The sequence below is a fragment of the Trichoderma evansii genome, assembly GCF_050947405.1.
Source record: "Trichoderma evansii strain SZMC 28006 chromosome Unknown GGI43scaffold_6, whole genome shotgun sequence".
NCBI classification, from domain to species: Eukaryota; Fungi; Ascomycota; class Sordariomycetes; order Hypocreales; family Hypocreaceae; genus Trichoderma; species Trichoderma evansii.
Genome location: NW_028145200.1, coordinates 1,322,135 through 1,348,514, shown reverse-complemented (window position 1 = coordinate 1,348,514; position 26,380 = coordinate 1,322,135). Strand labels below are relative to the sequence as shown.

Here is a 26,380-nt window from a genome sequence, read left to right as displayed (position 1 = left end):
TATAAATATTGATCCCAGTTATAAACTTTCGTGTTCACCTATAGGATCTTAAGTAAATATCTAAATATCCTGACAGGTGGGGGAAGCGCTATTAGTGCTGACCTTTCAGTGGATTCAAGTTTCTCTCCTATTCAAGGTTCTCCTATGCTGACTGTGTATATATAAGAATCTAAGACAGTTCGCCTTGTCTGCCCAAACCTATTTCTTCCTCTCAGTATTTAATTCTTTTCTGCAAAATTATTTGCCAATATTGGTATTCTTCACATACCGCTACTATGAGTCCATTTCCATCAATGACAGCGCTGCCTCAGTGGCCTGCACCTACTACAAGCATAGGTGTTGTTGTGGCTCGCTTTCAGGAAAATCTAGTACCCTGGCTCCCGGTAGCCAACTATACATACGTTTATGACAAGGGTCATATATCCCAATCCAACGATACAGTTAATCACGACGCTTTTCGCTCTTATGTTGAGCTACCCAACATCGGTCGAGAAGGTCATACGTACTTGTACCATATTGTTAACAACTGGGATACTTTGGAAGATTACATGGTCTGCTCTCAAGCAAACCCATTTGATCTGATTGGATCTGTCGTCAACACTACAAGCAAAATGGTGGATGTGGCGCTTCGAGTCAACCCTGGCGAAGTAAATCCTTTTGATCAAACACTTTTCCACGATGTAGATGATTGGGCCAAGATCAACTGGACTGATCCAAAAGAAAGCATTTGGATAACACCAAGCGAGCTAAGCTCTCTTGTCTTTGCGCCGTATACGCCATCACAGCTATGGAATTATGTATTAGAAGAGAAGCATCCACGCGCTATTCGAGCTGCACATGGCGGTACTTGGGCTGTTCGACGAGAAACAATTAAAAGTCGCCCACGAGAAGTATATGAACGTGCTTTGGAACGATTTGTTGAGGCCAACGCTGTAAATCCTGAACTGGGTTTCATGTGGGAACGTTTCTGGGCACCAACATTTTCTCACAGATATTGGCTCCCCAAGGTGGAGAATCCATAAGGCAATTCGTTCAGAAGACTGAGTCTCTAGCTATATTGTAATAGAAATGCGCTGAGGTGACCTCGGTTTTCTGTTACAAAGGTATACGCGTGTGCACTATCATAGTACTGTATACAAGATCTGTTGACACAGCAGCTTTGGCGTTGAGTATATCGAATATTTTTAGTGCTACTCTATGCATATGGATACATTAGATATCATCATACCCTCGATTTTGATAGACGAATTTATTATAATTATGATGTAAAGCTTGTGACTGTGTATGCAAGCACCATTATGTATGGAGTATAGTTTGTTACAATGTCATAAGATGCTGTAATCAATCTTATATACAGCGGTCATCATGCATACTTATAATTTCTAGATCTCATAATATATAGCATCCTTAATTATTTAATTGGCCTGCTCAATCAGGAAATGTCTTTGTCTGTGGTAACTTAGCAAGATGCCAAAATCCCGCTATACCTCTATAGAATTTGACTTGGAAAATAACTGAGCTTATAAAGAGTGGTCGCAAGGTACACTTGGTCATTTCTTTCAGAATGCATCTGATAATGCTTGATTCTTTTGCTGACCTGCCCTATTGAGAAAATCTTTGTCAGAAACCGAATACAGTAGTATGCGAAAATTCCGATATCCATTATCCAAGAGTGGACTCATTATTTGATAGCGCCATAGCTGGTAACGTACCATCCATCGCGCACATTATTGCTGGAAGTAGAATCTATGAGAATTCGATAATCTTGGCCAAAAGAGAAGAATAACAGCTAATTATTGAGTTAAAAAAAATATGTCTTGTTTCTTTGGTATTTTCTTTACTTAATAAATATCGGCATGCTTTTTGGATTATTGGCCGCCTGATAGACATAGCAGTAACTTTTGAACACCTTCATAACCTGTACGAAAAGCTATATTCAGTTCAAACCTTTCCAATCAATTTTACCGACTTGTATCTGACATTTAAGATAATATAAGATTTTAGAGAGTCTGTTGAAAAAAGGAAGCTAGTATTATCTTTTGATGGGTTTAGGTAGTAGAGAATAAACAGCAGATATAATGCATGCTTAGCTCCTAAGTGCTGTGATGCACGTGGCAGTGCTATAATTGTTTTGACGGGATACCCTATCAAGGAAACACTAACTCGGGAAAATCTTTATTTGTGGTAGCCGAATGCAGCATATGAACAGTACAATATCCACTTTTCAACAGCAAGGGATTTATTAAATGATGGTACCATAATTGACGAGGTAAGAATAATTACGTGTGATCTTGACCAGTATATGATGTATGTAAAATTCGGGGTTCTCGGGTAAATGAAGATCGAGAAAGCAATATAACAAAGAAGAGAGCGGATTGTCGAGTTGGAAAACAGAAGGAAGTGTTTTCTTTATTTGACGCCTACTTTTAATTTATAAACATAGGTATGCTCTTTTGACTATTTTCCAACTGACAGAGCCATAATCTTACTCTTTCCGGCCCCTATCACGGATATGAACTTTTCGAGCAGATCTCTCATATTCAATATTCCAGGCGCAGCTGTAAAGTAGGACAAGTTGTTACCGCAGGGTGAAGAATTGACACCCATTTCAACACGGGCCGTTTGAACCTAACCACTTGCGTAGCCACTCTACCAACCAGTTAAACAATTTGCTGAATATAGTTAGCTTCATTTTCTTTAAGCAACATTATGCAGCAAGTGCTCCTCCGTTAACCTGATATCTTATTCAAACCCACTTTGTTTTTAGATTCAATCCAAGTCCAGACAATTCTATCAACTCGAATCTTACGCATAAGTGAGTGGAATCGTAAGATCTCAAATCTCTTTATGAAAAGGGCAGGTCGTATTGCCCTTCAATTTGTTGTCTAATGTAGCTATTCAGCTATATAAAGATTGCTGTGTCTCCATTGAACATATTATCTCGGATAGCTTTCGTCATTACTACCAGCATTAGAAGCCATCTTTAAACATCAATTCATCCACACAAATATTGAAAATGAAGCTCTCTACTCTTGGCATTCTTGCTCTTACAGGTTCTGCTGCTGCTTGGTGGGGCCAACTCAATTCTGGTGACCAGAGCGGTCCATGGATTGAAGTCTATTTGACCGATTATAATACTGGATCAGGCTACTACGGTACTCTCTGGGGTGGATGGGGACCCAATGGCGTCAATACCGCAAATATGATATATATGGAGGATATAGCTTACCGTAATAGTTTCGTTGAAGATACCGGAGGGTACACGTTTAATGCTTCGCTCTGGCAGACTAGCGATGGATGTTACAATATCGACTTTGAGGGCGCCTTCAGCGGTGCTGGCCATGGCTACTGCTGTGATGGACTTCCATGCGATATTGGTGCCTAATTGTTACAAACTGCCACCTATGGACGCCGTAACAAAGCTTTTTCCATAGCAAGCCGATATAAATCCTTAATTTGACCTGGATATACTAACGAACAATGAGTAGTCTAAACCATTCGATAGCCTAATCCAAGTAGCTAGATAAATATGTATATAGCTAATTATAGGCTTATTGCGCTGAATCCATCTCTGTGAGTGGGCAATTTGCCGCTGTGGTGATATTGCTGCACATACCTTATACTACGGCAATCGTCGCGCTAAAGTCCATCATTTTTTGTATATGACCTGGGGAATAATTACTCCTACAATACATCACTGTGAACTTACTTCTCTCGTCTACTACATCGCTGCTGATTAAAAGTTGTAGAAAAATGATTCACTTTGAGCCCAAGATCCACCGCACCTAGTTCATATGACGAAATTTCAACAAAGCTGCATAAATATATTCCTAGAGAAAATAATATTTTGTTTTGAGCAAGCCAGAGCGTCCCCAGCTTTCAGCTGTTTGATATTGGCTCTGATTTATAAATAATAACTTTTTTATTTATTTCACGTGTATTCCGTAGATTAGTCGCAGCGCTCTAGCATTGTACTGTGGCTGATGTTTTTCTTATCGCGACTACATGTACCTATGCTAAGAAGGGTTATCAATTCAGCTTTCAGCTTGTACTCAAAAGTCCCCATCCAGCCAGCTTCTGCGCAAGCGTAAGCCACCATTTATTTTTCGCCGTTACTAGCTTCATTCTACATGTGAGCGACATTTAGCATCAGCAAGATTTGTAATATTACCTGATTAGCTAATAATATCTAAATGTTCTGAGCTTCTAAGTTTCTAATATTATCCGATTTTCTAGGTATTAAATCAGTATGTCTCCGGCACACAATATCACCGTAGGAACTGCTAAACAGCCCTGAATAAATTTTCGCGAGGTATCACCGCTATAGGCGTTCAAGAAGCCCAAATTTAGGTTCCTTTTCTTCAAAGTGTCATACGTTCTTCCCATTCGCCCCATAATGACAGTTGGATATCTTTAGGCAAATTTTAGTTGCTGAAACTAGAATGCCCAGCTTAGCTGGCGTCTATATTAACAGCTGAACATGCATCGCTCCTGGTTTGGGGACTAGTTTACTAACCAAAACTCGATCCACAGCCGCGCCCAGCATGCTAATGCAGAGCTGGGGATGGTGAATTAGCATTTATCGGTAGTCAATCCGCTTGTCACTGGCTGAGAATCGACTATCACCCAAATCAGGAACCAAAGTAATTATTGAATAGCTACGATGGAGCCTCCAGTCAATTATTTATAGCTGCCCACGCTCCTAAAATTTATTCCTAGCATTCGAAAGTAAGTAGGCTAAATCTGGATGCCAGGTTCATATCTAACAACAAGATAATTGTTATTTTATTACACCACGCCAGACTCACAGGGTCTCCTTATGAAAATATACAACAATGCCGTCCACTATTCCATATGATCCCAGTCTTGTGATGGGCCAGATCGTTGATAAATCAGCCCTCCAAAATGTCCAAGAAATGGCTGCATTCCAAGCACCCGCTGATGCAGCCCAAGACAAATACAACGGTTTATTGGCATCGAAGCGAAGTCTTGATATGACTCTACTAGAACTTTCCGGCTTAAAGCTCGCCGAAGAGGATCTCAAACCTCTTAGAGAGGAAATTCAACTCTTCAATAAAGACGTTACTACAGCGGCGGTTGATTATGCCAAGGCGAAAATCACAGCCGAACAAAATGTTGCGAAGGTCCGCTCCAGAATCCCGGCAGTCCACGTGCAATGGGAGAGCCCAGTAGACTACGTCAGGACGCAGCTTAAATCAATGGCTCTGGCTGCTGACTCTATAAATATGGACGTGCAATACTTCTCTACGGAGTCGAATGATCAAAGATCCTCAACTTCAGCGGAGGATATAGCCTCATTTGCAACTGCAAAGATGGGTATACTTGGTAACAAGGTTCAGACCGATATGAGCGCTCAGGTGCATAGTCAAGTCAATGCCCAGAGACAAAATCATGATATTGAAGGCACTCTTGTTATAAGTGTTACCTGCACGCACAAAAATGCCACAGTTCTGGCTCCATTTATAATGAATGTTGACAAAGCAATCAAAACTTGGAATCAGATGTGGCCACAAAAGGAAAACCGAATCAACCCAACAAGTCCTGAAGCAATGATGAAATTAGCTGAAGAAATCGACTCAGAGGAAGGTGTTGGAGGAAAAGACAAACCATCAATGACTCTCATCTCGGGGGTAACATATGGATCCAGCTTCGTTGGCATGGTCCATATATTGAACTCAACCTCAACGTCAGCTAGCGAGAAACTCGTAGAGATCGCCTCGCATGCTCAGGTTCAATTAGACGTGGGAGGATGGTTCAATAAGAAATCAGGATCATTTGGCGTCAACTCAAAATTTGCAAATGATGTCAAGAATCTTCTCAGCTCACAGAATGTCCAGTCGCATGTCACTATGACTTGTATGGGCTTAATTCCGACCATAAAATCGAGTGAAATAAAGTTAGGAGTCAAGCAGTTTGCGAATTTCGATGGAAAATCATCGATGGAACAGATCTCTGCACTCGACGAAGCAGTTTACGCAGAGCAAGAAACTGTCCAACATTCCGCAGCAGCTGCGCGAAAAGGAGGAGAGATGGTTGCTTTGAAAAGCGGAACGATCAAAGCCGCACTAGAATCACTCGGAGATCTCGCAAGGGATAACGATAAAATCCTAGACATCAACTCCATGATGTCAGCGCTTGATGACTATCTTGCTAAAGCTGCCGAACTCACTGGCGGCGTTCCCATCAACTACTATCTGAAGCCGATCACTAAGGATATGCTGGCGGAAATGTGGGTTTCTAAATATTACCCAGGCCAGTATATGCAAATCAAGGGTGATGATAGCGAAGACTATAAGAAGCCAGGAGACTCTTCTTCGGGAAATAACAATACTTCTAGCGGTGGAGATGAGGGTGGCGATAACTAGTCGCATTAGTAAACATGAATGCAAAATTGTTAATGCGAAGGATGCAGTCAAGTCAAGATCATAACTAGCATATCACGCTTTCTGTATTTCTGTTTTCTTGTTAGAGATTTGATAGCTTGCACTTAATTCAAGACCTTAATTCCTATACTTCTTTTTCTTTTCGGTGGCATAGCTGTGATTCATTAATTTATGTCCATAGGGTTGTTAAGCTCTGTTTTTGTTGCGCTAAAATCCATTTCATGTTGAAACTCTCATATGTGAGTAGAGTCATATATACGTATCGACATGCTCGTTATTGCAGCGTCAGAGGTAAATTTAAAGGTGTTGTATAATGCATCTATGTAAGCTTTATAGCCATTACCCTCTTACCAATTGGTTCCTAAGGCCGGGTGCAGTTGCATGCGTTATGTCATCAATCACTGCTGCCTAGTTGGGCTGCTTACGCTAATTATGCTTGAATCGCATTGCCCAGAAAGGAGATTGAAAAAGCACACTCCGTATTCTATATTTCTTTAATGAACTTTCGAATATTTTTCTATCGTCAGAAGAGTAATGAGAAATTCTAACAAAATGTGGAAACAAATCGCCCACAAAGCGCAGGCGCTCCGTGATGAAACACTTGCAAAAGTTGGAGTAAATCTTGAACTCCCAGCTCAGCTTTCAAGAAACGTTACCGGTATCCCTGAAAAGTTTTTATCCGCTAGCAGTGCCAGGATAACCTCTCTGGCACCTCAAGAGATTGTATCATTAGTATCTGATCGCAAAATCTCCGCTCAAGAGGTGGTTCGGGCCTTTCTGGAGAGAGCCGTCATTGCTCAGAATCTTGTAAGTCATTTACACCGTTTCCTGGCTCTAAATCACAACGTCAAATGCCAACCAATATTGGTAGACAAACTGTCTCACTGAACTTCTCCCTGAACGAGCCATCTCTCGTGCTATTGAGCTTGACACTAGTCTTATGCACACATCCGTCCCGCTTGGAGCGCTTCAGGGTTTGCCAGTGAGCATCAAGTCTCACATCGGCATTGCAAATCGACCTCTTTCTTCTGGCTACTGTGCTCCATTCTATTCACGCCCATTCCCAGTTGCTGATGCTCTAGTGGTCCAAATTCTTACACAAGCTGGAGCCGTTGTCCATGCTCGAACAACAGAGCCGCAGAGCATGATGCAACTCGAATGCGCGTCGAATCTCTATGGTGTCACCACTAATCCATATTCCAACGTCCTTATGTCTTCAGGCGGCTCTTCAGGAGGAGAAGCTTCTCTAATTGGATTGCGGGGCTCAGTATTAGGTGTCGGCAGTGATGTAGGCGGGTCAATTCGCGTCCCTGCTGCCGCTTGTGGCATTTATGGGCTCAAGCCAACCGCATTTCGGGTGCCAACTACTGGCTGGAGTAGCACTCCACCGGGAGCTGATCCGATAGTCACTGTTTTGGGACCGATGAGTGTTAACCTGGAAGGCCTAGAAATGTTCATGAAAGTCGTGGCGGCTGCAGAGCCATGGCACATCGAACCAGCAATAATACCACTGCCTTGGAGGACAGTCGATATTACTCCGAGCAGAGAAAAGCCATTACGTTTGGGTATTATCTGGCACGATGAAGTCGTCAAGCCACACCCGCCAATAACGAGAGCTCTGAGAGAGTTTGTAGACAAAGTAAGTAATGTACCGAATGTAGAAGTGGTTAACATTTCGCCATATAAACATGATGAGGCATGGGCCATTGTATCAAGTCTTTATTTTACCGACGGGGGTGAAGCCGATATAGCTGTTATGGCCGAATCTGGAGAGCCGTTGCTGCCGTTGACGGAGTGGGTTATTAAAGACAATCCAGGTGTGAAGAAATTGGATCGAGAAGAGCTAGAATACTGGCTAGAAGAACGAGAAGAATTCAGGATGGAATACTCGCAGCACTGGAACAAAACTGGACTTTTGAACAAAGCTTTGGGCGTTTGGGAAAACCCTGTGGATGCTATCATCTGTCCCGTGGCGCCTGGGGTGGCTACAAAGCATAACACAGCCAAATATTGGACATACACTGCGGTGTGGAACTTGCTCGACTATCCAGCCCTGGCCTTTCCTGCTGGTGTAGTAGACAAAGCGATAGATGTCAAGGAAAATAGAAAGCGTTTCATGACCGACTTGGACAAAGAAAACTGGAAATTATGTGAGTCTATTCCCAATACGCTGTTTCTCATAAAATTGGCAAGCATGGGCTGAAAGCGGATAACCGCAGATAACCCCGAGTTATTTCACGATATGCCAATCGGTTTGCAGATGGTGGGGCGAAGATTTGATGATGAAAAAGTAATTGCTATTCAGAAATTTTTAGAAAAATATATTTAGCATACACTGATTGTTTACGAAATATATTCAACATGAAAATAACTAGCTAAATTTTGTGCAACGTGAATATATCCTTTCATTTATATGACGTTAGTGGCTGATTATAGTATACGCCGTGGAACAAGTATTATGCATTTACTAAATTAGTACTTCTTTATACTCTCAATCAACATTCAAAAACGGCAGAAAAGTAGGTGGTAATATTGCCTAAATGAGAAAGTTCATTGGCGATTTTCGTTGATACACTTAAGACTTTTTGACATCTGATGCTGCTTCTCTAGAATACTCTACCATGCGGGGCTAAATACGTGCTTGTAAGATAAGCAGCGAAGCCTCTGACCTACATATGAGAAAATGACGTACTTATATTCACAACCTATCGAGAGTGGTATAGTATTCCCCCGTCTATCGTCTGTTTGTTCAACGGGTCGCTTGGTATGGTAGGCATGTCTCTCACCAGTGAATGCTTTCAGACCTCTTAGAGCTTTTCTCACTCTTGGACTACTAGGCCTTTAATACAATGTGGACAAAGCAGTAATAGATTCTTATCTAGCCAAAGTCGGGAATTTTATAGGTACGACTGCGATGAAATTCGCTAGAGAAAGTCACTCTGCCCAATACTAGCGTCGTATGTATAGGTGGCGACGCTATTCAGCACATCAGGTATTACCTCACTCATCATTCTAATACCGATCATGTTACTGCTTGAGTAACAATTAATTCTCAACGGCATCTCTGTAGCTTGTAAAAAGGCTTAAAAAAATAACAAAGCAAACGTTAAAAAAAGAAGTTTCTTATCCCGAAAGATTAAAACCAAGGCTGCATCACCGTGAGTAGTAATCACGAGACATTGCATTTATTGTAATAGATAAGTAGCTATTAGCTTGGACGTCTCAAAGACCTCTTGGATATCACAAATAAAGTACCAAAAACGAATCGCTCGAGTTTAAGCAACATTTTTTTTATTTACTTTCATCTAGCGCTTACTCAGCCAGATATTCATAGGAGTGATATAAAAAGTGAGAGATGTTGTCTATGATATAGATCCTTTTCTACTCGCTTTCGCAATTTGTCTTTCATTTGCATCTTCCTACGTCTCTATACAACAATTTCTCAAACATGGCGAACCAGAAGGAAATCGAAGCTCTTATAGACGAGGCTCTTAATAGGCAGAAACAGGGCAATCAAAACTCATTGTGGGACTGTCTTGTGGTACGAGGATCTGAGATTTGTTTTCGGCCTGGGCTAAATATGACAAGCTTGTAGGGCTTACATCTATCAACGAAGGGCAGTACGCGGCATACCTATATAAATCAGCTCTAGAGACTACGCCTACTGAATCCAGACACGTATTGTGGCGGCGCTATGTGGATGCACTCTCAGAGATGCTCATAGTTGTTGGATTGCCAAAGACATTGAACGCGCTTTACTCAATAATGCCTCTGGTCGAAAAGAGTGATTTGATCCATTTAAAAAAAGTCAGACTGGGAGGCTGATACCTCCGCGAGAGGCTGGCAGTACGCAACACTAACACATCATGACTGGGACGACCGCTATAAGGAGATTGCACTGTACGTACCTGACATAGGTTAGTGCATGCTATTCCACATAATATTAAGGGCTAAGGCTAAAATATCGCAGCACATATCACACTTAATATTTCGATAGAGAAGCTGTTGTCAGACTACTCTGTGCATGATGGACTTGCAACAATGGCATTGCTATTAACGGTACTAGTCACAATGAATTGTCCAATCCAGGCGTCATGGTATACGGACGGATACTTGAGGCACGGCGGTGAGAGAGAAAGTCTTTACGATATTGTTGAGTTTGCGAAGAAGATCGCGCATGATACCGGCAACGAACTCCCTGCAGACTTTCCCAGTGCAGAGAAAATGTTGGGCGGAACAACATCATGATTCGAAAGCAGAAGCAGCAAAACTCTCTGCGCCTTCATAACCCTTTCTATTAATAGACTTGGCTAGCTTCAAGGCTGTGCGATCATTCCAAGCTTGCATTGCGCGATAATGACATTCTAAGATACTTTCGCTATTACAAATCAATATGGAACAAGTGATAAGCTTGTTTTTCTCACAAATATATACGCATATTCAATTTCTCTGGAACTAAGTTACGGAAATCACCTCTGAAATACCAGTTCCCTGTGTCTATAACCGAGGTATTGAAATAATTGTCAGAACTAAATCCGATCTGGGACCCGCTTGCATTGGCAAACGCCGATAGTTGTTCAAAGTCCAGCCTAACTTTCGGAGCACTTCACTCAAGAGGTCCACAGCCGGCTATCCGGCCAAAAAATCTCGGTCCCGTTACTGAACACTTTGATGCCTTGCAAGTATTGATAAATGGATAGTAGTATCTCCGTCTTAAACTCCGGGAATAAAAGGAATAAAACGAAAGGACAGGAAGATGGCTAGCGGTGATAGCTTCGGCGCTACGATTCATCGGCTTCTAGAATGTTTGACGTTAGAGAAAGCTCTCCAGAATTTACACATATATATATTCCATTGTAAAATTGAAAGACTGAAGTTCATTCGTATCTCAAACATTTATTCTACAGTGTAAAGAAGAAGAAGAAAAACAACAGCATAAAAGGCGCGCCTTGCTCACTCGCTCAAGCCAGATATCATCTCAGTTCTATAGTTACAATCTGAATTCGGAAAAGAGCCATCTAAATATGTCAAAGGGAACAGTTTTAATTACTGGAGCATCTAGTTTCGTCGGTGCCCATGTTTTGGAACAGTTTCTCTCTGAAGGTACTCCTGTTCGAGGAGTCGCTCGCTCTCAGTCTTCAGCAGACCGTATTCTTAAAGTGAACGCTCAGTATGCTTCACTTCTAAGTTTCGTCATTGTGCCGGATATTACGGCTCCAGGAGCCTTTGATGATGCAGTTAAAGATGTCGAGGGAGTCATCCACATTGCCTCTCCCTTCACTATCAACATTAAAGACAACGAGAAAGATTTGCTTATTCCTGCGATCAAGGGCACAACACAAATACTGGAATCGACTTACAAATATGCGCCTCGGGTGAAGCGGGTTGTCATAACTGCGTCCTTTGCCTCTATATTTGATCTATCCAAAGGAGTTCGCCCAGGCTATGTATACTCCGAGAAAGACTTCAACCCGGCCACTTATGACGAAGGCAAGAACGGCACCGGTATCTTCGGGTATTGCGCATCGAAAGCCTTAGCGGAAGCAGAGGCCTGGAAGTTCGTTGAAGAGAAAAAGCCCCAATTTACAATCTCTGTCATCAACCCACCTGTTATCTACGGACCTAATCACCATTACATCGATAATCTCAGTGAGCTCAACACTTCATCCGGCATGTTCTATTCTCTTATGAACGGCTCTCGGACTGAAGTACCACCAACTACGACCTGGGCCATTGTCGACGTGCGGGACGTCGCCGTGGCTCATAAGATAGCCTATTATAAACCTGAGGCAGGTGGCCAGCGATATCTCACCACACTAGGCATCTTTAGCTTCCAGCAAATTTGTGACATTCTGCGGCAAGAATTCCCCGAGCTACGCAACCGCGTCCCAATTGGCAATCCTGGGGAGCCAATCCCTGACGTTTATGGAGTGGACAACACAAAAGCGAAATCAGAGCTGGGCATAGACTTTATCTCTCTACGGCAGATGGTTATTGATACTGCAAAAAACTTTTTGGACATTGAGAAACGTATCGCTGCATCTGCTTAGATGTTGATTCAGTTGCTCTATCGGCCAAGATGGAGAAGTGGAGATGAGATGTGTATTCAGCTTATACCAAATAGAACATAGAGTCCATACCATTGAAGCGATGCAATAACATCCAAACATGAGAAATTCAGCGTATTTGAGCACCTATGGCTTACAATATCTTATATCAATACTTGAATGATTGTATTAGTGAACAGAGAGAATATAGGCCCAGTCGCTAGTGAACTATTCCGAAAAGACAGGCTTTGTGTAATGCCCCAGAGGTTTCCCTCCATCCTCTAAGAATACTCTTTGAGTAGAAATATAGAACAAATTAGTCTACATATATATAGGCAATAAGAAGTGCAATCGTATATTGGGCCTAAGAGCTGCTGTATGTTGCACATTTGTTGAGCGGCAATGCATACATTAGTAGAATGGATTACATGTAATTGTAGGCTGTTCTTTTGCTAAACCAGAATGTGTCTCATAATATTTTTTGTACAGTTATTTTAGAGAACAACTTGTGCGGAAATTCATAGAAGGCAGACGATATTTTGACTTTGTATGCATTGTATGGAGATGATGGCTGAGAGCAAATGGCATAAAGCAAGTTGCATAGCTGCTGGACGTAGTACACAACGCCACTATCAAGTGGTGTCGCTAACGGCGGTACAGAACGGGAGCTGTCTTTAGCCTGCTTAGGTAAGTCAATCTAGTAACAGTGCTGGCCAATCATTTACTTAGCCGGATTCTGAGACTCGGCAGAGGCTGGGAGCTATCACGTGACTTTATTACGGCGATCGCCCTTTAGCATCGCAACATTGCCGCCATTTCTGTTCACGGCTGCTGGCATTCATCTTCGCCGACCGCTGCGCCAACGCCTCGCAGCGTGTCGTATTCCATCGCGCTCATCTCGCATTTTGTTCGCACTCATTCCACATGCCTCGTCTTCCGCCATGACGGACACTGCAGCATCGCCCGTTCAAGGCGCCCACGCCAGCGACGACGATGCGACGCAGCCTATTTCCTCGCCTGGGTCAGTGAAATAGTTCTTAGGCGCCTATCGAGCCATGTGCTTGTGCGGAGAGCCGTGCCGCTCCGCTCATGGCATTCTGCAGTTGACAGTTGTCTGTGAAGCAAGACCGGGAAATTCCTATACATACCTAACACGTTTGTTGCCAAATCTGTTAGAATGGTAGGGGTCTTGTTGGCCGCGGATAGTGGGTAGCGGTTCATCGTGAATCACGATGGACCTGCGTAAGGCACTTGCTCGCGATTGCATCGCACGGCGATACCTTGCTCCTATCTTGCCTCCTTATGCCAGTACTCTCTCTGCAGCAAATGCCATCTTGCGATGAGCGGCGAGACTTTTCCTAAGCGCCCTTTCAATTGGACTTGGCATTTTTCACCAAGAGCGACGCGAACACACGACCGAGTTTGCTCTCGCTACTGTCTGGATTGCTGACACTTGAATTTCTAGATACCCTTATGCAACCCAAGACGTTGAACATGCAGATGATTCTGACCATGATGAAAACAAAGTGGAGCATGAGCACGATGACGAAGAGTCGACCGAGTCGGATTTCAGTCAAGAGAATGAAGAGGCTACAGAAGTCGATGTGACGTGTGGAAATACTGTGGTAGCTTGGAAGAATCCTGATGGTCGGACCGAATACACTGACGGTCTATCCTTTGATCTATATATGGATATCTCAACCAATACTGCTATCTTTAAGCTGTACGGCTACATCCTTCTGAAAGGCAATAGAGGCAAAAGCGGCAAGCAGGCCATTTATTTATTCGTACATCCTGAGAGCATCCGAGCCATTACGTTGGAAACTATGCCTGGCACGCCATCTCAACTATTGACCAATCTTGGGCCCAACTACCACTCCTTGTCTTTCTCGTTGACAAAAAAGCCTTGTCTCGTTGTCCCTCAAAACATTATTCTAGAGTCTAGACCGAAGACTGCAGCCCTCCTAGATTCAATTCGAGCCCTGGCCACCGTGCTGAATTTGACCGTTTCCTTCAGCAACACCGACACTATCACATCAAGGCTGCACAGTTTAGGATCAGTCGCCTCGGGTTTTTCGCCGACATCCACTGGTGATCGACCGTCTACGAATGCCAGACGCGCCAACCTCAATGCACTGTATGCTGGTAGAGGTGGTGAAATTGTTCACACGAATGATGTTACTGCAGGTGCTGCAGGTGCTGCAGCACAACCCCCTCCATTGTATAGCGAAGCCGCGCCTGGCCCAAGCCAAATCTCCAGTTCGTCCTCATTTCTCCAGCTTCTAATGAATTTCCAAAGTCTAACATAGCCATTCTAGATAAACGTAAACGCGAAATCTCTGACATTGACAATGACCGCTCTCTATCAGCTAATAATCAAATCTTACTCATTCTCAAAAATATCTGTGCTCGCCTCGATACTATTGAGAACCGTATGAGCCGGCTTGAAGATAAAATGACGGAGGCACTGGATGTTGACCGCACCTCATGCCGATACGGAACAGAAGAAAGAACAGAAATAATAGAAGTGGTCGACAATAGAATTGATGACTGCATAACTGACCTGAAGGTTGAATCTCATGACATACTTCAAGATCTCAAAGACGAGGTTGATGATACGCTGGAGCGACTGGATAATGAGACGAGCGAGAAGATGGAGCAGCTAGAAAGTGAGATTGATGAGAATACGTCGAAGCTAGTGAAGAAGTACTTGAAAGAAAAGCTGGCAAATGCCAGCTTGCGAGTGGATGGGACTGTGTTCTTGGACATTTAGACGTCACAGAACTGCTCAGCCAATCTGTTGCAGCCATAATATATAATTCGAGCCCCCGGGCCTTCAATTCTGTTTGTTCATTTTGTGATAAGAACTCAACTCATTTCATCACGAGATGTCATATCATATTCACTATTATCTGTAGTTGCCACGACCAAGTATTATATAGTTCTGCTGAGGCAAGTCCAAAGTTCGTTCATCTTGCAAAAAATTTTCGAGGAAGTTGACCCTTGTCTTGCTGCCCGCAGTTTCTATTCGACTAGATGTGTAGCATCCTCGTGAAAATCCGGCACGACTGAGACATAGCTTAATCTACAATGCGCTTTATAAGAACAAAAGTTCGATGAATGTGATGCGAAAAAGGGACCGTCTACATTAAGAAAAATGAACGGATGGTTACCCACTGCGAGTTTTGCAGACATGGCCTTGCCACTGTTGATTTGGAGAGAGCGATTATTGCAAACAGCGAGGTTGAGATATTACAGGCGTCTTCTCAAAAAAAAAAACTGTACTAAGAGATGAGAGGTGCTACATATTTATACAAACTGTATTAATACATTGATTATTTATTATTGGAAATCTTTTCCCACTTTTCCATCAATTGTTCCCGATTACTTGGCGTAAATTAGACTCAGTATTATCTCGTTTTTGACTGTGAAACGAGCAGCTTCTTGTATTCAACAGTTTTCACAGTCGCTTGATATATATATGGCTAAGCTAATAATGCCAAAACCTCCAGATATTGAGTGATCTGGCATCATGGTATCTCCTACAGTCAATAACCAATTGATTTGAGATGGTACTATAGGTGAAACATCAGATCATGTGGTAACACAAGCGGACATCCAGATCGTGCTTGACTCACATTGCGAATTTAGAACATCGGCTGGTGGCAATAAAACACAAACGTACAACATCACCTCGCCCCTAACCTGGGCCTGTTAATGTGGAGCTTGCTTTTCTTCCTTTCTTATAAGTTATCTCCTGCCAGAGCGTCATGGGCATTGTATCCATCACGCCTACTGCAAATTGCAACTAACTCTCTTGACCATTGTTGTGTGAGAGTTCACTGATGCGCCAAGTCTCAAGAATTCAAGCACGCGATAGTATTAAATTATAATGGCATTTAAGCTTCTCATAGTATATATCTAGCGATACGTCTGTGGATATGCACAAAGAAAACAAAAGCTTTCAGTCTTTTTTGTTTCCCGTTTTGCTTTTCGTCAAAATCTCTCTGCTATTATAAGAACTAAACGCCTTTATACCCGCTTGCTTAATTTATCCTTAATATACCCATGGCAGCTCATTTGCGTATTGATGCTCGAAAGGGACGTATTCAAATTTAAATGACTTGGAAACCATAGTAGGCACGCGAGCAGCAGCATTCGCGCCCATAGCATCAAGTAACGGGCCGTTACTGTGCACAGCTGATTCAAGATTAAAGCGGGATAGTCGTTGCCAAACCCCTACTTTACCCTCCAATTCGCTTTGATATGTACTGAACGCTTTATTCACCTCTTGTGTAGTAGGGTTTGGGTTATTTTGTAAGAGGAATGCAAGTTGATTTGTAAGAGTTGCCGCAGCTTCCATACCAACATTTGCAGCCACGCCCTGCTTTGGCGAGATCTACGCCCAAAGTGCGGTTAGCTCCAGAAAACAATAGTTCAGAAGCAACAATTTTATACTTGCCTTATGCACAGCATCACCAACTAAGGCCATGCGATCGTTGTACCACTTTTGTGCGACTCCTTCTTCATAGTTTGCAGTGCCCTGGGCGTAGCGCTTGTCCCAGATATCTTTAAAGGCGACTTGAGGTGTCAGTTTAGCGTTATAGAATTCTGCAACGTCGTCTTCTGTGACAACTGATGAGAAGGGTACTTTTGTAGTGGTTGGTGGAATGCGTTTATAAATAAACATGTGAGTTTCTTTTTGAGAGGGAAACGCCTGAATTAGCCACCCATCGCCGTGCACTTCAATACCTTGCCCTGATGTTATACCATCCACCAACGGGCCTCTCCCAAAAATTCCTTTATATGAAGCTTCATATGGGTTTTTCAGGAACAGCCCACTAGGTGTATATTGGCGAATCTGGTCACGGACTGTGCTCCAAATTCCGTCTGCGCCAATAACAATAGACCCATCATAGCTAGTGCCGTCTGCAAATTCTACTGCTACACTATTTTCCCGAGGAATAATATTTATTAATTGTTTTCCGGTAAAAACACGGTTATCAGGGTCATTAAGACCACTAAGAAGCGTATTGGCAAGACTACCACGATCTGTAACAACAACCGGGTATCCATGGCTAATGAAAAAAAAACAAGAGTTAGCTAAGAGAAATAAATAGCGGAAAAGAGAAAAGAAAAGAAAATAGAGGACGGTGATGGAAAGACTATTCGTATAACTTCGTACATTTTATGAGTCTTTGAAAAGATTGTATCTATACTAAGTTGCTCTCCTGAAGGTGCACTGTGAATTATGCCTGTCATGGGATGAGAGACTTCTCTTAGTTTGTCGAGAAGGCCTAATTGATGCATCATTCTAGTAACTTGGGGCCACAGAAAGATACCAAAGGCAGTCGTTGGGGGAATAGTAGGACGCTTTTCAAAAAGCGTATAATCTATCCCACAGGCTTGTAGGCCATTGGCTAGGAAAAGCCCAACAGGGCCACCCCCAATGATAATCACTTTGAAAGCCATGGGTAGGAATAAAAGATAAAAGAGAAAGTAGTAGAACTACTATGATATAGTGTTCTGGCTTTATAAGAGAGCAGTGCCAGAACCCACGTTGATAGAATAATACAAGGCGTGGTTTGTAAGACAGAGCTTTGCAAAGATATTTTTAGAGTTACCCGATGAAAAGGAAAAGAAAAAGAAGGAGAGAAAAGGAAGAATATAAAAGCCTTATGTATGAACACCTAGAATAGGATGGGAAAGCTAATAATACGTATTATAACATGTCCTAAATATTAGCTGCTGAATGATACGCAAGCTTTATTAGAGGTAAACGGAACATTATTCCAACCGAAAGTTCATATATTAGCTGGATCAAGTCTAGTGCTTATTGTAATACATCATTAATAAATAAGTCATAACACATTTGCTTCATTGTATACTAGATATAGTGATTAAGGATATAGCTTTCAGCTGGAAAATTTTTAGCTCTTGTCTTTCCCCCCTTGCTCTTTTTCTATCTTCGACATAGTTCTCCTCTTTGCCATTTCTTATCAGCTGTTAGAATCGATCCACCTGCTTTGCTCACACGTCCCTATTTCTTCAACGTTATATTTCATATATGTGAGCGGGATGAAATGGCAATCTAGTCTTGTCCCTGCTTAATTAAAACCCTGAAAGTAGTAAAGACTGCGAGGTCGATCACAGCGCTAACTCTATAAAGGAAGATATTATAACATACATAGCATTTACTGAATGAATGCTCTGGGACGGCTATTACTATAATGATGACATGACGCGTATGGCGCAATAAAAGCTCCTACAGGATGAGACATTAGAACCTCCGACGGAGAATTTGTCACTAGGTCAAGGGTGTCAGCGTCTTATATAAGAAGTACAGACCAATAGGTAGTCAAAACTGAATAGATACAATGGCGAAAATTAAACATGTTACATAAATACTAGGGCATTAGAGTAATATACAAATACTAATATTTATATTATAAACTTAATTCATATATAGCTAATTATATAAAGAATACAAAACTTTATTAATGATAAGAAAGAAACATGCTTGTCATATTATGTACTAAACGCGGGCCGAAACTCTTTAGGAAGGTACAGGGTATTTTCTGTTGTGGATTTAAACTACATGTACATCAATTCTTTTAACTATATATTTTTGATAGAAGTTATTTAGAGAAAAAAGTTCTCATAACTAAGATGTTCATAGGAACATTAGTGGATACTAATAAAACAGAATATGTAATTACTATTAAAATATTCAGCAAATCTGCCAAACTAAGTTATGTGAAACTGCAAGACACTTTATGTGTATACATGTATAGATAAACGGCTAAATATAATGAACCCTAGCTGGAGTTGACTAAAATATTATGCGGATAGATTCTTTTGCGCAATCTGACGCTAGGGTGTTGTGCTAAGAAAATTATCCTGGCAAGTATTAGACGGAGAACCCAAAAAAGGACAATGCAAAATTTAGCGTCGATGGCACGTCGTGTACTTCTGTTTGCTGACTATTTCCCCCTGTCTTGGTCTTTTGCAGACCGCTTGCCTAGGTACAAAAAACCTCTCTGTCTAAGCCCTTGTCAGGATCCTAGTTGACACCTGCATGGTGGTGGCGGTTATATGACAATAATCCCAGTAGAATATGAATTAAAAAAATATAGTCGGGAAGGAACAGAGCCGGCTCTCCGAAGTGAATCAGCTGTAATAAAATAGGTTAAGACAGTTGCTAATACAGCCATATCCTCCTGCAGGATTATGGGAGCGCCGTAAGCTCTACCAATAAGGGGTGTTTAAAGTACATGTAGAGTAGGATTGGACGGTGTGCTAGACTAAGCAAAAGTTTGCGAATAGCGTAGGACTGGAAGGAGCTGGTTTTGCGCGATAGGCTATCTTACAACACGAGTAAATGCAATAGAACTCGAAAGTGACTAGGTTATGCAATAGACTGTTTTGCTAGAAGCAAAGGATGCGCTAATTCTAGCTAACATCGATCATATCTCACGCCAGCTGATCAATCTGCTATTAGCTTCTTATTATGGCAAAAGACACGCAGGCAGAGATGTAAGCGCTTTATTGCTGGGGGGCAGGGGGAATCCAAAGCATTTGCCTTATCCAAAGCAATCAAAACTCTAGCTAGGAATATTGACACGTAATTATATATCTAAGTACATGCTGGAATACTTTTATTTCTTCAACGTTCTGTAAACATAGTAAACGATTGACTTCAGTTATAATATGTTGGCATGTAATGCAATACCGAATAATACAGCCTCCATTTGATTCAGCAAGCCGCTTTCGCAATACAAAAGTAACAAGAACAGAGAAAAAGTTGAAAGATAGATCAAAAGAGGAAAACGATAGACAAGGATAGTATGATGAAAGGATCGAAGTATGGATAGAAAGATTGCAGCTTGGAAGAAAGTAGGAAACTTTGGTAGAGCGAGTAATGACAAGAAGGGTAAAAGTAAAATACAAGACATAAAATAAAGAAGAAAACAACAAAATAAAAAATATTAAGAAAAAGAGGAAGTAATACCAAATGATTTTCTTTTTAATTACAAATAAATTGATGAAATCGTATAAAAAAAGATAAGCTTATAAGCACGCTAGGCATATACAGTACCTATACGTATAAGACAATTTATACCAGTATTGTCTCGTCTAGGATATATGATTAGAAAAAAGAGTAGGATTAGTGTTCCACACATTCCCAAGGCTTATGTGTAATTTTGTCTCTAAATTCTTACAACAGTAAGAGTCGGCACCCAGTTCAAGCATGCATAAAATAAAGCCAAGGATTAATAAAAAGGATTTGGGCGCATTTTATTAGTTATTGATAATGCATTATCAATATGTAGCAACCAATTAGACCTTTCATGAGTCGTGACGGCATAACCCTTGTCCCTGTACACTTATTTAGATGACATATGAACTATTTAAACATTGGTAGGTTCTGATAGCTCTCTTTTTTATTCTTCAGCCTTAGCTCTATAAAATTAGAAACTTGTTCAAAACTCACGTTAGAAGCTCTGTCGAAGCATTCTAGATTACTTCATCATGGCCCAAATTAGCAACGATCCCGCAGCCCCAAGTGGCATCGACATCTTGAAACCTTCGGTTGCCCGAATGGTATGTTCTATGATGCCCAGGCTACTTTAATTTGCTGATCAAATTTAGTATGATTTTTATCTGGGTGGAAAAAATAACTTTGAATCAGATAGAGCGGCTGTTCTTGCAGCCAAAGAGGCGAATCCGCAGATCTTTGAGATGGCCATTGAAGGTCGCCACTTTTTACGACGGGTTATTCGATACATGTGCTATCAGGGCATTGACCAATTTATTGATGTTGGTTCCGGTCTGCCTAGCGCAGATAACACGCATCAGATAGCCCAGAGAGTTATCCCTAGTGCCCGTGTTGTCTACGTGGATATTGACGAAGCCGCTGTTACCTATGGCCAGCAAATACTCAGTGAAAATCCATCAACTACATTTATACATGGATCAGTGCTTGAGTTAGACCATATCTTGGGCCATCCGGAAACCAAGAAACTCATTGACTTTTCGAGGCCAGTGGGCGTTGTAATGATGGGACTGGTGCATTTCTTTCCAATTGACACCGGTCGCGACATTTTCTCAACCTTGAGAGAGAATCTTGCTTCAGGCAGCATGATTAGTATCACTCATGGGGTAACAGATAACCTGACTGAAGATGTAGTGCAGAGAGTTCTCGCTGCATACGCAAGAACACCTACGCCATTAATTATGCGACCGCTGGCCGACGTTGAACAAATCATTGAAGGCTTTGAGGCTATAGAGCCAGGTGTTACTTTGATTCACGAATGGAAGCCAGATATGGCAGAAGAGGGAGAAGCTGAACCTCCGAAAACATATGTTTGGGGAGGAGTTGTAGTGAGAGTGTAACTTGGTACTTCAACACTATGCATTCGTTGTCGGATTGATGATAGAATGGGGTGCTTTTCTAGAATATAGATCAATTGAAGTAGAATAACTTTGTAAAATTGCCGAGTTCATTACTCCTAGCCTGAATAAACACTTTTCGAATATGAGAGTCTGGCCAATCGAGAAATGCAGCTTTTGAATGCATGTTGATTTGATGCTTCAAACTAATATCACTTCATTTTTTTTCTGTTGGCTCACTGCATGGACGTCGTTTTCGCTGAGTTATGATCTATTGTGTATCTATATCTGTTGTAAATGTCATTTTTTCATGGCAGAAATATATATTTTTTGCATTAAATTTTAATAGCCTCCCTTGAGGGGTCTTGCAGTCTTGCGAGCTCCAGTATCATACGGTATGTATAGATACTAAAGTCTACAGTCCTGAAAGCCTTGCGAAACCACTCATGGCCTTGCTCTGCAATTTCTTTAGCTCTTTGTTGTCCTCGCTGAGTTGATGTAAGATAAAGTATCAGCTCAGGAAGCTCATCCATACTTTGGCTCACAGGTACATAGTGAACCCATGGAATAAGGCGGTCATCATGCCACTCTTTGAGAAGAGTCTGCTTTAGCGGAGTTGATTTAGACGCCAAAAGCTTATAATATCGCCCGCTGATGCCGTTTCCATCGATATCGAACACAAGCTTTGACCGTAATGCTTCATCCTTGGGAGCCCATGATTTAGGGCTAAAAAAGTTGCGCTGGCTCTTGCACTGCTTCCACGTGCACTGAAAGATTCGGGTGAAATAAACATCGAATAGCCTCCGATCCAAAATGGAAGACTTTATTCGTTTAATGTATCCATCTTTTTTTTGCAGATAAGAATGCTGTCTGAAGCCTAGATTTTGACCTAGTGAAATAAACCGTTGCCTGTGGTAGCTTCGCCAGTTATCGTCCGTGGCAAAACCTCCTGTTGTGGAACCGGCCCAGTAGAGTTTGTTGACTTTTTTGTCCCATGGGATATCGGAGTTCTCTTCGTATTGGAATTCGGATTCCAAGTAGGCAGGGCTAGGATATAGTATATCGGCCATAGTTGAGAGGGAACCCGTCGATAGAACAGGTACTGGCCCTTCAATTAGGTTAAAAGATACCGGGCTCATGACAAGACCGTGTTGTTGTTCGTATTCGGGGTGTTGGCACAAATCCATCGCCGAGCTAGAATTGGTAATGAATGGTAAACCAAAAGTTAATGCATCATTTTTCTGGCTCTCGTATCCCTTCTTGTATGTTGTGCATGGTTTGATGATGGCATTATAGACGGATTGATGAGAAAAGTTTGTGACGTTGAGCCATTGATCTTGATGCCCCTCCTTTGTTAATCGCGGTGGAACAACGACTCTTGGCTCATCCAAGTGATTCACAAAGAACCTAACGTTTGGAACATCAATCTGCAAGTTTCCCAGTAATGTATTGAACATCCATTGAATGTGCCTATCCCAGGAGCGATGAGAATGAGTACACCAAGTTTGTGCTTCTCGTGTTCCAAATGTGCAGTCCCATGTTTCGCTGCGCGGGTCGTTTTGCAAGAGGTTCATCGTGTCCATGATCTCTTTGCCACTCAATTTTAGGAAAGGTAGAATGCGATTGGTCATCGTGTCGAATTCATCAATAATAGGAGAATTATTTGAGACAGCGAACTCATACCATGCTTGAAAGCCAGGTGGAGGTTCCACCCCATATCGACGAATATATTCTTTATGAGCGGCGAGGTAGCTTCGAGATTGCATTCGCTTCATCTTTTCGAAACCATCATTGGCATTATTTACCATAGCCTCGACTGGGTGATCGGGAGAACCATCAAAGCTTAGCTGAGCCGCAGATTTCAGCGAACTGATATCGACAGTATTCTTCATGTATGGCAAAATAACAAGCAGTGGAAGAATCCACAAAGCTTGCCTGTATTTCATTTGCTTGGGCAACATGTGGATGATCTGGCCGATAGCAAAGAGTGTACTTGAGATGCACAAAATTGCTTCCATATGCGTAGATAGCATAGACAAGTCCATTGCGGCGACGATACTACATGTTTGTATGGCAGTGGTAACAGCCACAGAGGTTTGCTGAGACTGCAAAATGTCAAAACGCTTTCTATGTAAATATTAAGAGAGTGTATGACGTATACTTACTGTACGGATTAAAAAGACCCACGACAGAGCCTTTCCAACCCCCGGTGCTATTGCGGCCACTAAATTACTCAAGCTGAAGCCGAATAAGCATGATTCTAGCCCCACCCCAATGAGGAGAATAACAACAACTCGTGATGAGAGAGATGAAACAGAATTTTCATCTACGATAAGCGGAAAGGAATTGGTAGATGTTTTCCTTCTGGGAATCAACGCTATGTAAAGAAGAAGGAGAGGAGTAGCCGGAATGATAGATATAATAGATTTGTGATAGTCTCTACTCGCCAGAGCAAGCATAGCAAATGTAGAGAACGTTATAACCTTCCATGTCTCAGTTGTGCTACCTCGTGCTTGTATAGAAGCAGGAATTGTCGTCATGAAAGAGTCAGCCTCAAATCGTCTTTGTATTATCAACAGCACAGGAGTTAAAATCGGCTAGGCATCTGTTTAGTCTAGTATGCATATACTTTCATAAAGGCGACCTACAAAAAATTGGATCACCCTGTTCTCTGTCTTATACGCACATGAAAAGGCAATAGATAGAGCAACTATCCACAAAGAGCCTAGCGATTTGTATTGGGTAATGGTTTTTTCCGAGTAAGTGCTGCTAATTTCAGATCTTAAATCGCTATACTTTACATTTCTGAAAAGGGCAGGCAATAGCATCCAGCAGAGCAGCTCAGAGTATATCTCAGATCTCGTTGATGACGTATATTCTGTGAAAAGGGTGCAGAGTAGAGCCGCCCATATCGTCCCCGTGATGGGATCTCTTAACTTCACATGTGGCTCCCACATTGTTGCTATTTGCTGTGTCAAGCGCGTGGTCTGACGGAAGGAAAAGCCCAAAATTATCAAGAGAAAATTTTGCCGCAATTTGAAATAGTCTACTCAATGTATAAATCGAGTCAAACTTGCCCTTTCTTCCTCAGTCTTGGACTCGGTATTGGTGCCATGTTTCGCATTCAACTGCTCTATGCGCAGCGCAGCAATTAGCTCCACTTTACAAGACAGCTGTGTAGGGGCTGTGTAGCTTCTTTATAAGCTTTTGCGACAACTGCTTTGACACACAACCTTCTTCGCATTTCTTCTTTAACGAGTCTAAGATCCACAACGGCCATGACCCAAAAGGGCTAAGCTGTTAACCCCTGAAAGGATTCTACCGATCCAACAGCCTGTGGCGGACGAATAGCTCAAGTTCAGTCGATGTAATCTACGGAGTACAACCATGAAGATTATGCTAAGGGGCAGCAGTGCCATGACGGATAACATCACGACTTTAAAACAAAGCGCAATGAATGGTTCCTTGTTAAGTCGCTGAATAGATGCTCCGATTGCACACACATATATACTGTAAATTAAACCAAGTGAATAGAAAGCAGAGAAAGCAAAGAGGAATTTTAAGTCGGAAAACACAGCGTTTTGGATGAAAAGATGCAGAGCAGCAAAGGTAAACTTGTCAGTACGTTTGAAGTCCTCGCGAAATTTAGATACGACCAGCTAACTGTAGACCGTAAGTGCTGATATAAAAGACGACGATGTTGAGGATTTCAATACTAGGTATTGCCCTGAATATGGAATTGATCAACAAATTTACAGCGGATCATCCCACTGATGCCCGCTGCACTGGAGAAGGGCTGTGCTGTTGCATACATGTAGCTTGTAAGAGGGTGGTGCTGTAAGATGGCTATGGAAGCGTTTCAAGCAGGATGCGACGTCTCGCCTCCCCCCTTTTAGCATAGCCACTAGCGGATCACTAGAACAATAGGAAGAGCGCGGAGTTTTTAAGACCATTGGAGCAGGCTAGCTCGGCAAGGGAATTTGATATGAAGTGGGGTAGTCAATTTTGCGAAATGGCCTGTTTCATTGGCTGATAACAGGTCTGATGAGTGTAATATTTCCTCAATACGAGGTAGTCAAGGGCTATAGCGCTGGGCATTTCCACTTGGCGTTGGCATTTTTCTGCTATGCCATCTGAATTTCAAGCACTGCCCTTAACACGGATAAAAGCAGCGACCGGCAACCCTCCGTGCTCTAAAACCTCCATTGTGAAGCCGTCATTTCTGCGTCAGCAGATCTAGTTTCTTGGCTGTGGGCGGTTGAGATCGAGGATCGAGGATCGTTTCCTCTCTATTTATTGTTGTGCATTGGCCAGTATCCATATTCCTGGGGAGCAGCCCCACTCGGACTTGACTTTGTAACCGGTGCTTTCGATCCAGTCATTGTAGATCACAAAGTTAAGATTTGCATTTACGCCCGCAAGATGCACTTTTTGGCTTTCTGAATTGGTGCTAGATGGGAGCTCTAACAAGGTTGAGTCTCCAGAATGGATATTATAACTGGATTTAATTTTCCTTTGGCCAGAATATCAGTTGAA

General features: G+C 42.1%; 10 protein-coding genes across 10 annotated transcripts; 8 read left to right on the top strand and 2 right to left on the bottom strand.

Moving 5' to 3' along the window:
* Positions 1 to 275: 275 nt before the first annotated feature.
* GGI43DRAFT_382534 (uncharacterized protein) lies at positions 276 to 1,022 on the top strand (the record flags this gene model as incomplete). The annotated part of the gene is made up of 1 exon (XM_083203254.1): positions 276 to 1,022. One exon carries the CDS (start codon positions 276 to 278, stop codon positions 1,020 to 1,022), a length of 747 nt encoding a protein of 248 aa, XP_083062319.1.
* Positions 1,023 to 2,588: 1,566 nt separating this feature from the next.
* Positions 2,589 to 3,520, top strand: GGI43DRAFT_401608 (uncharacterized protein). The gene is made up of 2 exons (XM_083205603.1): positions 2,589 to 2,672; positions 2,757 to 3,520. The coding sequence occupies exon 2, from the start codon at positions 3,017 to 3,019 to the stop codon at positions 3,383 to 3,385; it is 369 nt and encodes a 122-aa protein (XP_083062318.1). The 5' UTR covers positions 2,589 to 2,672; positions 2,757 to 3,016; the 3' UTR covers positions 3,386 to 3,520.
* Positions 3,521 to 4,532: 1,012 nt separating this feature from the next.
* Positions 4,533 to 6,731, top strand: GGI43DRAFT_336300 (uncharacterized protein). The gene is made up of 2 exons (XM_083202060.1): positions 4,533 to 5,778; positions 5,848 to 6,731. The coding sequence occupies exons 1-2, from the start codon at positions 4,836 to 4,838 to the stop codon at positions 6,384 to 6,386; spliced, it is 1,482 nt and encodes a 493-aa protein (XP_083062317.1). The 5' UTR covers positions 4,533 to 4,835; the 3' UTR covers positions 6,387 to 6,731.
* A 161-nt stretch (positions 6,732 to 6,892) lies between these two features.
* On the top strand, positions 6,893 to 8,775 carry GGI43DRAFT_401597 (amidase signature domain-containing protein). The gene is made up of 2 exons (XM_083205602.1): positions 6,893 to 7,211; positions 7,276 to 8,775. The coding sequence occupies exons 1-2, from the start codon at positions 6,939 to 6,941 to the stop codon at positions 8,605 to 8,607; spliced, it is 1,605 nt and encodes a 534-aa protein (XP_083062316.1). The 5' UTR covers positions 6,893 to 6,938; the 3' UTR covers positions 8,608 to 8,775.
* Positions 8,776 to 10,360: 1,585 nt separating this feature from the next.
* GGI43DRAFT_401594 (uncharacterized protein) lies at positions 10,361 to 10,877 on the top strand. Its single transcript, XM_083205601.1, has one exon. It carries the CDS (start codon positions 10,446 to 10,448, stop codon positions 10,650 to 10,652), a length of 207 nt encoding a protein of 68 aa, XP_083062315.1. The 5' UTR covers positions 10,361 to 10,445; the 3' UTR covers positions 10,653 to 10,877.
* Positions 10,878 to 11,428: 551 nt separating this feature from the next.
* On the top strand, positions 11,429 to 12,454 carry GGI43DRAFT_433304 (SDR family oxidoreductase; the record flags this gene model as incomplete). The annotated part of the gene is made up of 1 exon (XM_083209728.1): positions 11,429 to 12,454. The coding sequence occupies one exon, from the start codon at positions 11,429 to 11,431 to the stop codon at positions 12,452 to 12,454; it is 1,026 nt and encodes a 341-aa protein (XP_083062314.1).
* Positions 12,455 to 13,287: 833 nt separating this feature from the next.
* On the top strand, positions 13,288 to 15,901 carry GGI43DRAFT_401590 (uncharacterized protein). Its single transcript, XM_083205600.1, has 3 exons — positions 13,288 to 13,472; positions 13,917 to 14,710; positions 14,770 to 15,901. The coding sequence occupies exons 1-3, from the start codon at positions 13,393 to 13,395 to the stop codon at positions 15,222 to 15,224; spliced, it is 1,329 nt and encodes a 442-aa protein (XP_083062313.1). The 5' UTR covers positions 13,288 to 13,392; the 3' UTR covers positions 15,225 to 15,901.
* A 548-nt stretch (positions 15,902 to 16,449) lies between these two features.
* Positions 16,450 to 18,165, bottom strand: GGI43DRAFT_336239 (FAD-dependent oxidoreductase). The gene is made up of 3 exons (XM_083202059.1): positions 17,637 to 18,165; positions 16,914 to 17,529; positions 16,450 to 16,850 (listed from the first exon to the last, which is right to left on the bottom strand). The coding sequence occupies exons 1-3, from the start codon at positions 17,921 to 17,923 to the stop codon at positions 16,509 to 16,511; spliced, it is 1,245 nt and encodes a 414-aa protein (XP_083062312.1). The 5' UTR covers positions 17,924 to 18,165; the 3' UTR covers positions 16,450 to 16,508.
* Positions 18,166 to 20,797: 2,632 nt separating this feature from the next.
* On the top strand, positions 20,798 to 21,847 carry GGI43DRAFT_433302 (DUF574 domain-containing protein; the record flags this gene model as incomplete). The annotated part of the gene is made up of 2 exons (XM_083209727.1): positions 20,798 to 21,055; positions 21,104 to 21,847. The coding sequence occupies exons 1-2, from the start codon at positions 20,984 to 20,986 to the stop codon at positions 21,845 to 21,847; spliced, it is 816 nt and encodes a 271-aa protein (XP_083062311.1). The 5' UTR covers positions 20,798 to 20,983.
* A 221-nt stretch (positions 21,848 to 22,068) lies between these two features.
* Positions 22,069 to 24,952, bottom strand: GGI43DRAFT_336226 (glycosyltransferase family 90 protein). The gene is made up of 3 exons (XM_083202058.1): positions 24,493 to 24,952; positions 24,010 to 24,441; positions 22,069 to 23,949 (listed from the first exon to the last, which is right to left on the bottom strand). The coding sequence occupies exons 1-3, from the start codon at positions 24,799 to 24,801 to the stop codon at positions 22,180 to 22,182; spliced, it is 2,511 nt and encodes an 836-aa protein (XP_083062310.1). The 5' UTR covers positions 24,802 to 24,952; the 3' UTR covers positions 22,069 to 22,179.
* Between the last annotated feature and the right edge of the window lie 1,428 nt (positions 24,953 to 26,380).

What these genes read in the sequence shown, in the direction of transcription:
- GGI43DRAFT_401608 (XM_083205603.1), top strand. Translation starts at nt 3,017, where the DNA reads ATGAAGCTCTCTACTCTTGGCATTCTTGCTCTTACAGGTTCTGCTGCT.
- GGI43DRAFT_336300 (XM_083202060.1), top strand. Translation starts at nt 4,836, where the DNA reads ATGCCGTCCACTATTCCATATGATCCCAGTCTTGTGATGGGCCAGATC. An exon ending in AGACGTGGGAGGATGGTTCA is followed by an intron (nt 5,779 to 5,847) that starts ATAAGAAATCAG and finishes TTCTCAGCTCAC; the next exon opens with AGAATGTCCAGTCGCATGTC.
- GGI43DRAFT_401597 (XM_083205602.1), top strand. Translation starts at nt 6,939, where the DNA reads ATGAGAAATTCTAACAAAATGTGGAAACAAATCGCCCACAAAGCGCAG. An exon ending in CCGTCATTGCTCAGAATCTT is followed by an intron (nt 7,212 to 7,275) that starts GTAAGTCATTTA and finishes CAATATTGGTAG; the next exon opens with ACAAACTGTCTCACTGAACT.
- GGI43DRAFT_401594 (XM_083205601.1), top strand. Translation starts at nt 10,446, where the DNA reads ATGGCATTGCTATTAACGGTACTAGTCACAATGAATTGTCCAATCCAG.
- GGI43DRAFT_401590 (XM_083205600.1), top strand. Translation starts at nt 13,393, where the DNA reads ATGACGGACACTGCAGCATCGCCCGTTCAAGGCGCCCACGCCAGCGAC. An exon ending in CAGCCTATTTCCTCGCCTGG is followed by an intron (nt 13,473 to 13,916) that starts GTCAGTGAAATA and finishes TTGAATTTCTAG; the next exon opens with ATACCCTTATGCAACCCAAG. An exon ending in TGGCCCAAGCCAAATCTCCA is followed by an intron (nt 14,711 to 14,769) that starts GTTCGTCCTCAT and finishes TAGCCATTCTAG; the next exon opens with ATAAACGTAAACGCGAAATC.
- GGI43DRAFT_336239 (XM_083202059.1), bottom strand. Translation starts at nt 17,923, where the DNA reads ATGGCTTTCAAAGTGATTATCATTGGGGGTGGCCCTGTTGGGCTTTTC. An exon ending in TTTTCAAAGACTCATAAAAT is followed by an intron (nt 17,530 to 17,636) that starts GTACGAAGTTAT and finishes TTTTTTCATTAG; the next exon opens with CCATGGATACCCGGTTGTTG. An exon ending in TTGGTGATGCTGTGCATAAG is followed by an intron (nt 16,851 to 16,913) that starts GCAAGTATAAAA and finishes CTTTGGGCGTAG; the next exon opens with ATCTCGCCAAAGCAGGGCGT.
- GGI43DRAFT_336226 (XM_083202058.1), bottom strand. Translation starts at nt 24,801, where the DNA reads ATGTGGGAGCCACATGTGAAGTTAAGAGATCCCATCACGGGGACGATA. An exon ending in ACAGGGTGATCCAATTTTTT is followed by an intron (nt 24,442 to 24,492) that starts GTAGGTCGCCTT and finishes ACAGATGCCTAG; the next exon opens with CCGATTTTAACTCCTGTGCT. An exon ending in GGGTCTTTTTAATCCGTACA is followed by an intron (nt 23,950 to 24,009) that starts GTAAGTATACGT and finishes GACATTTTGCAG; the next exon opens with TCTCAGCAAACCTCTGTGGC.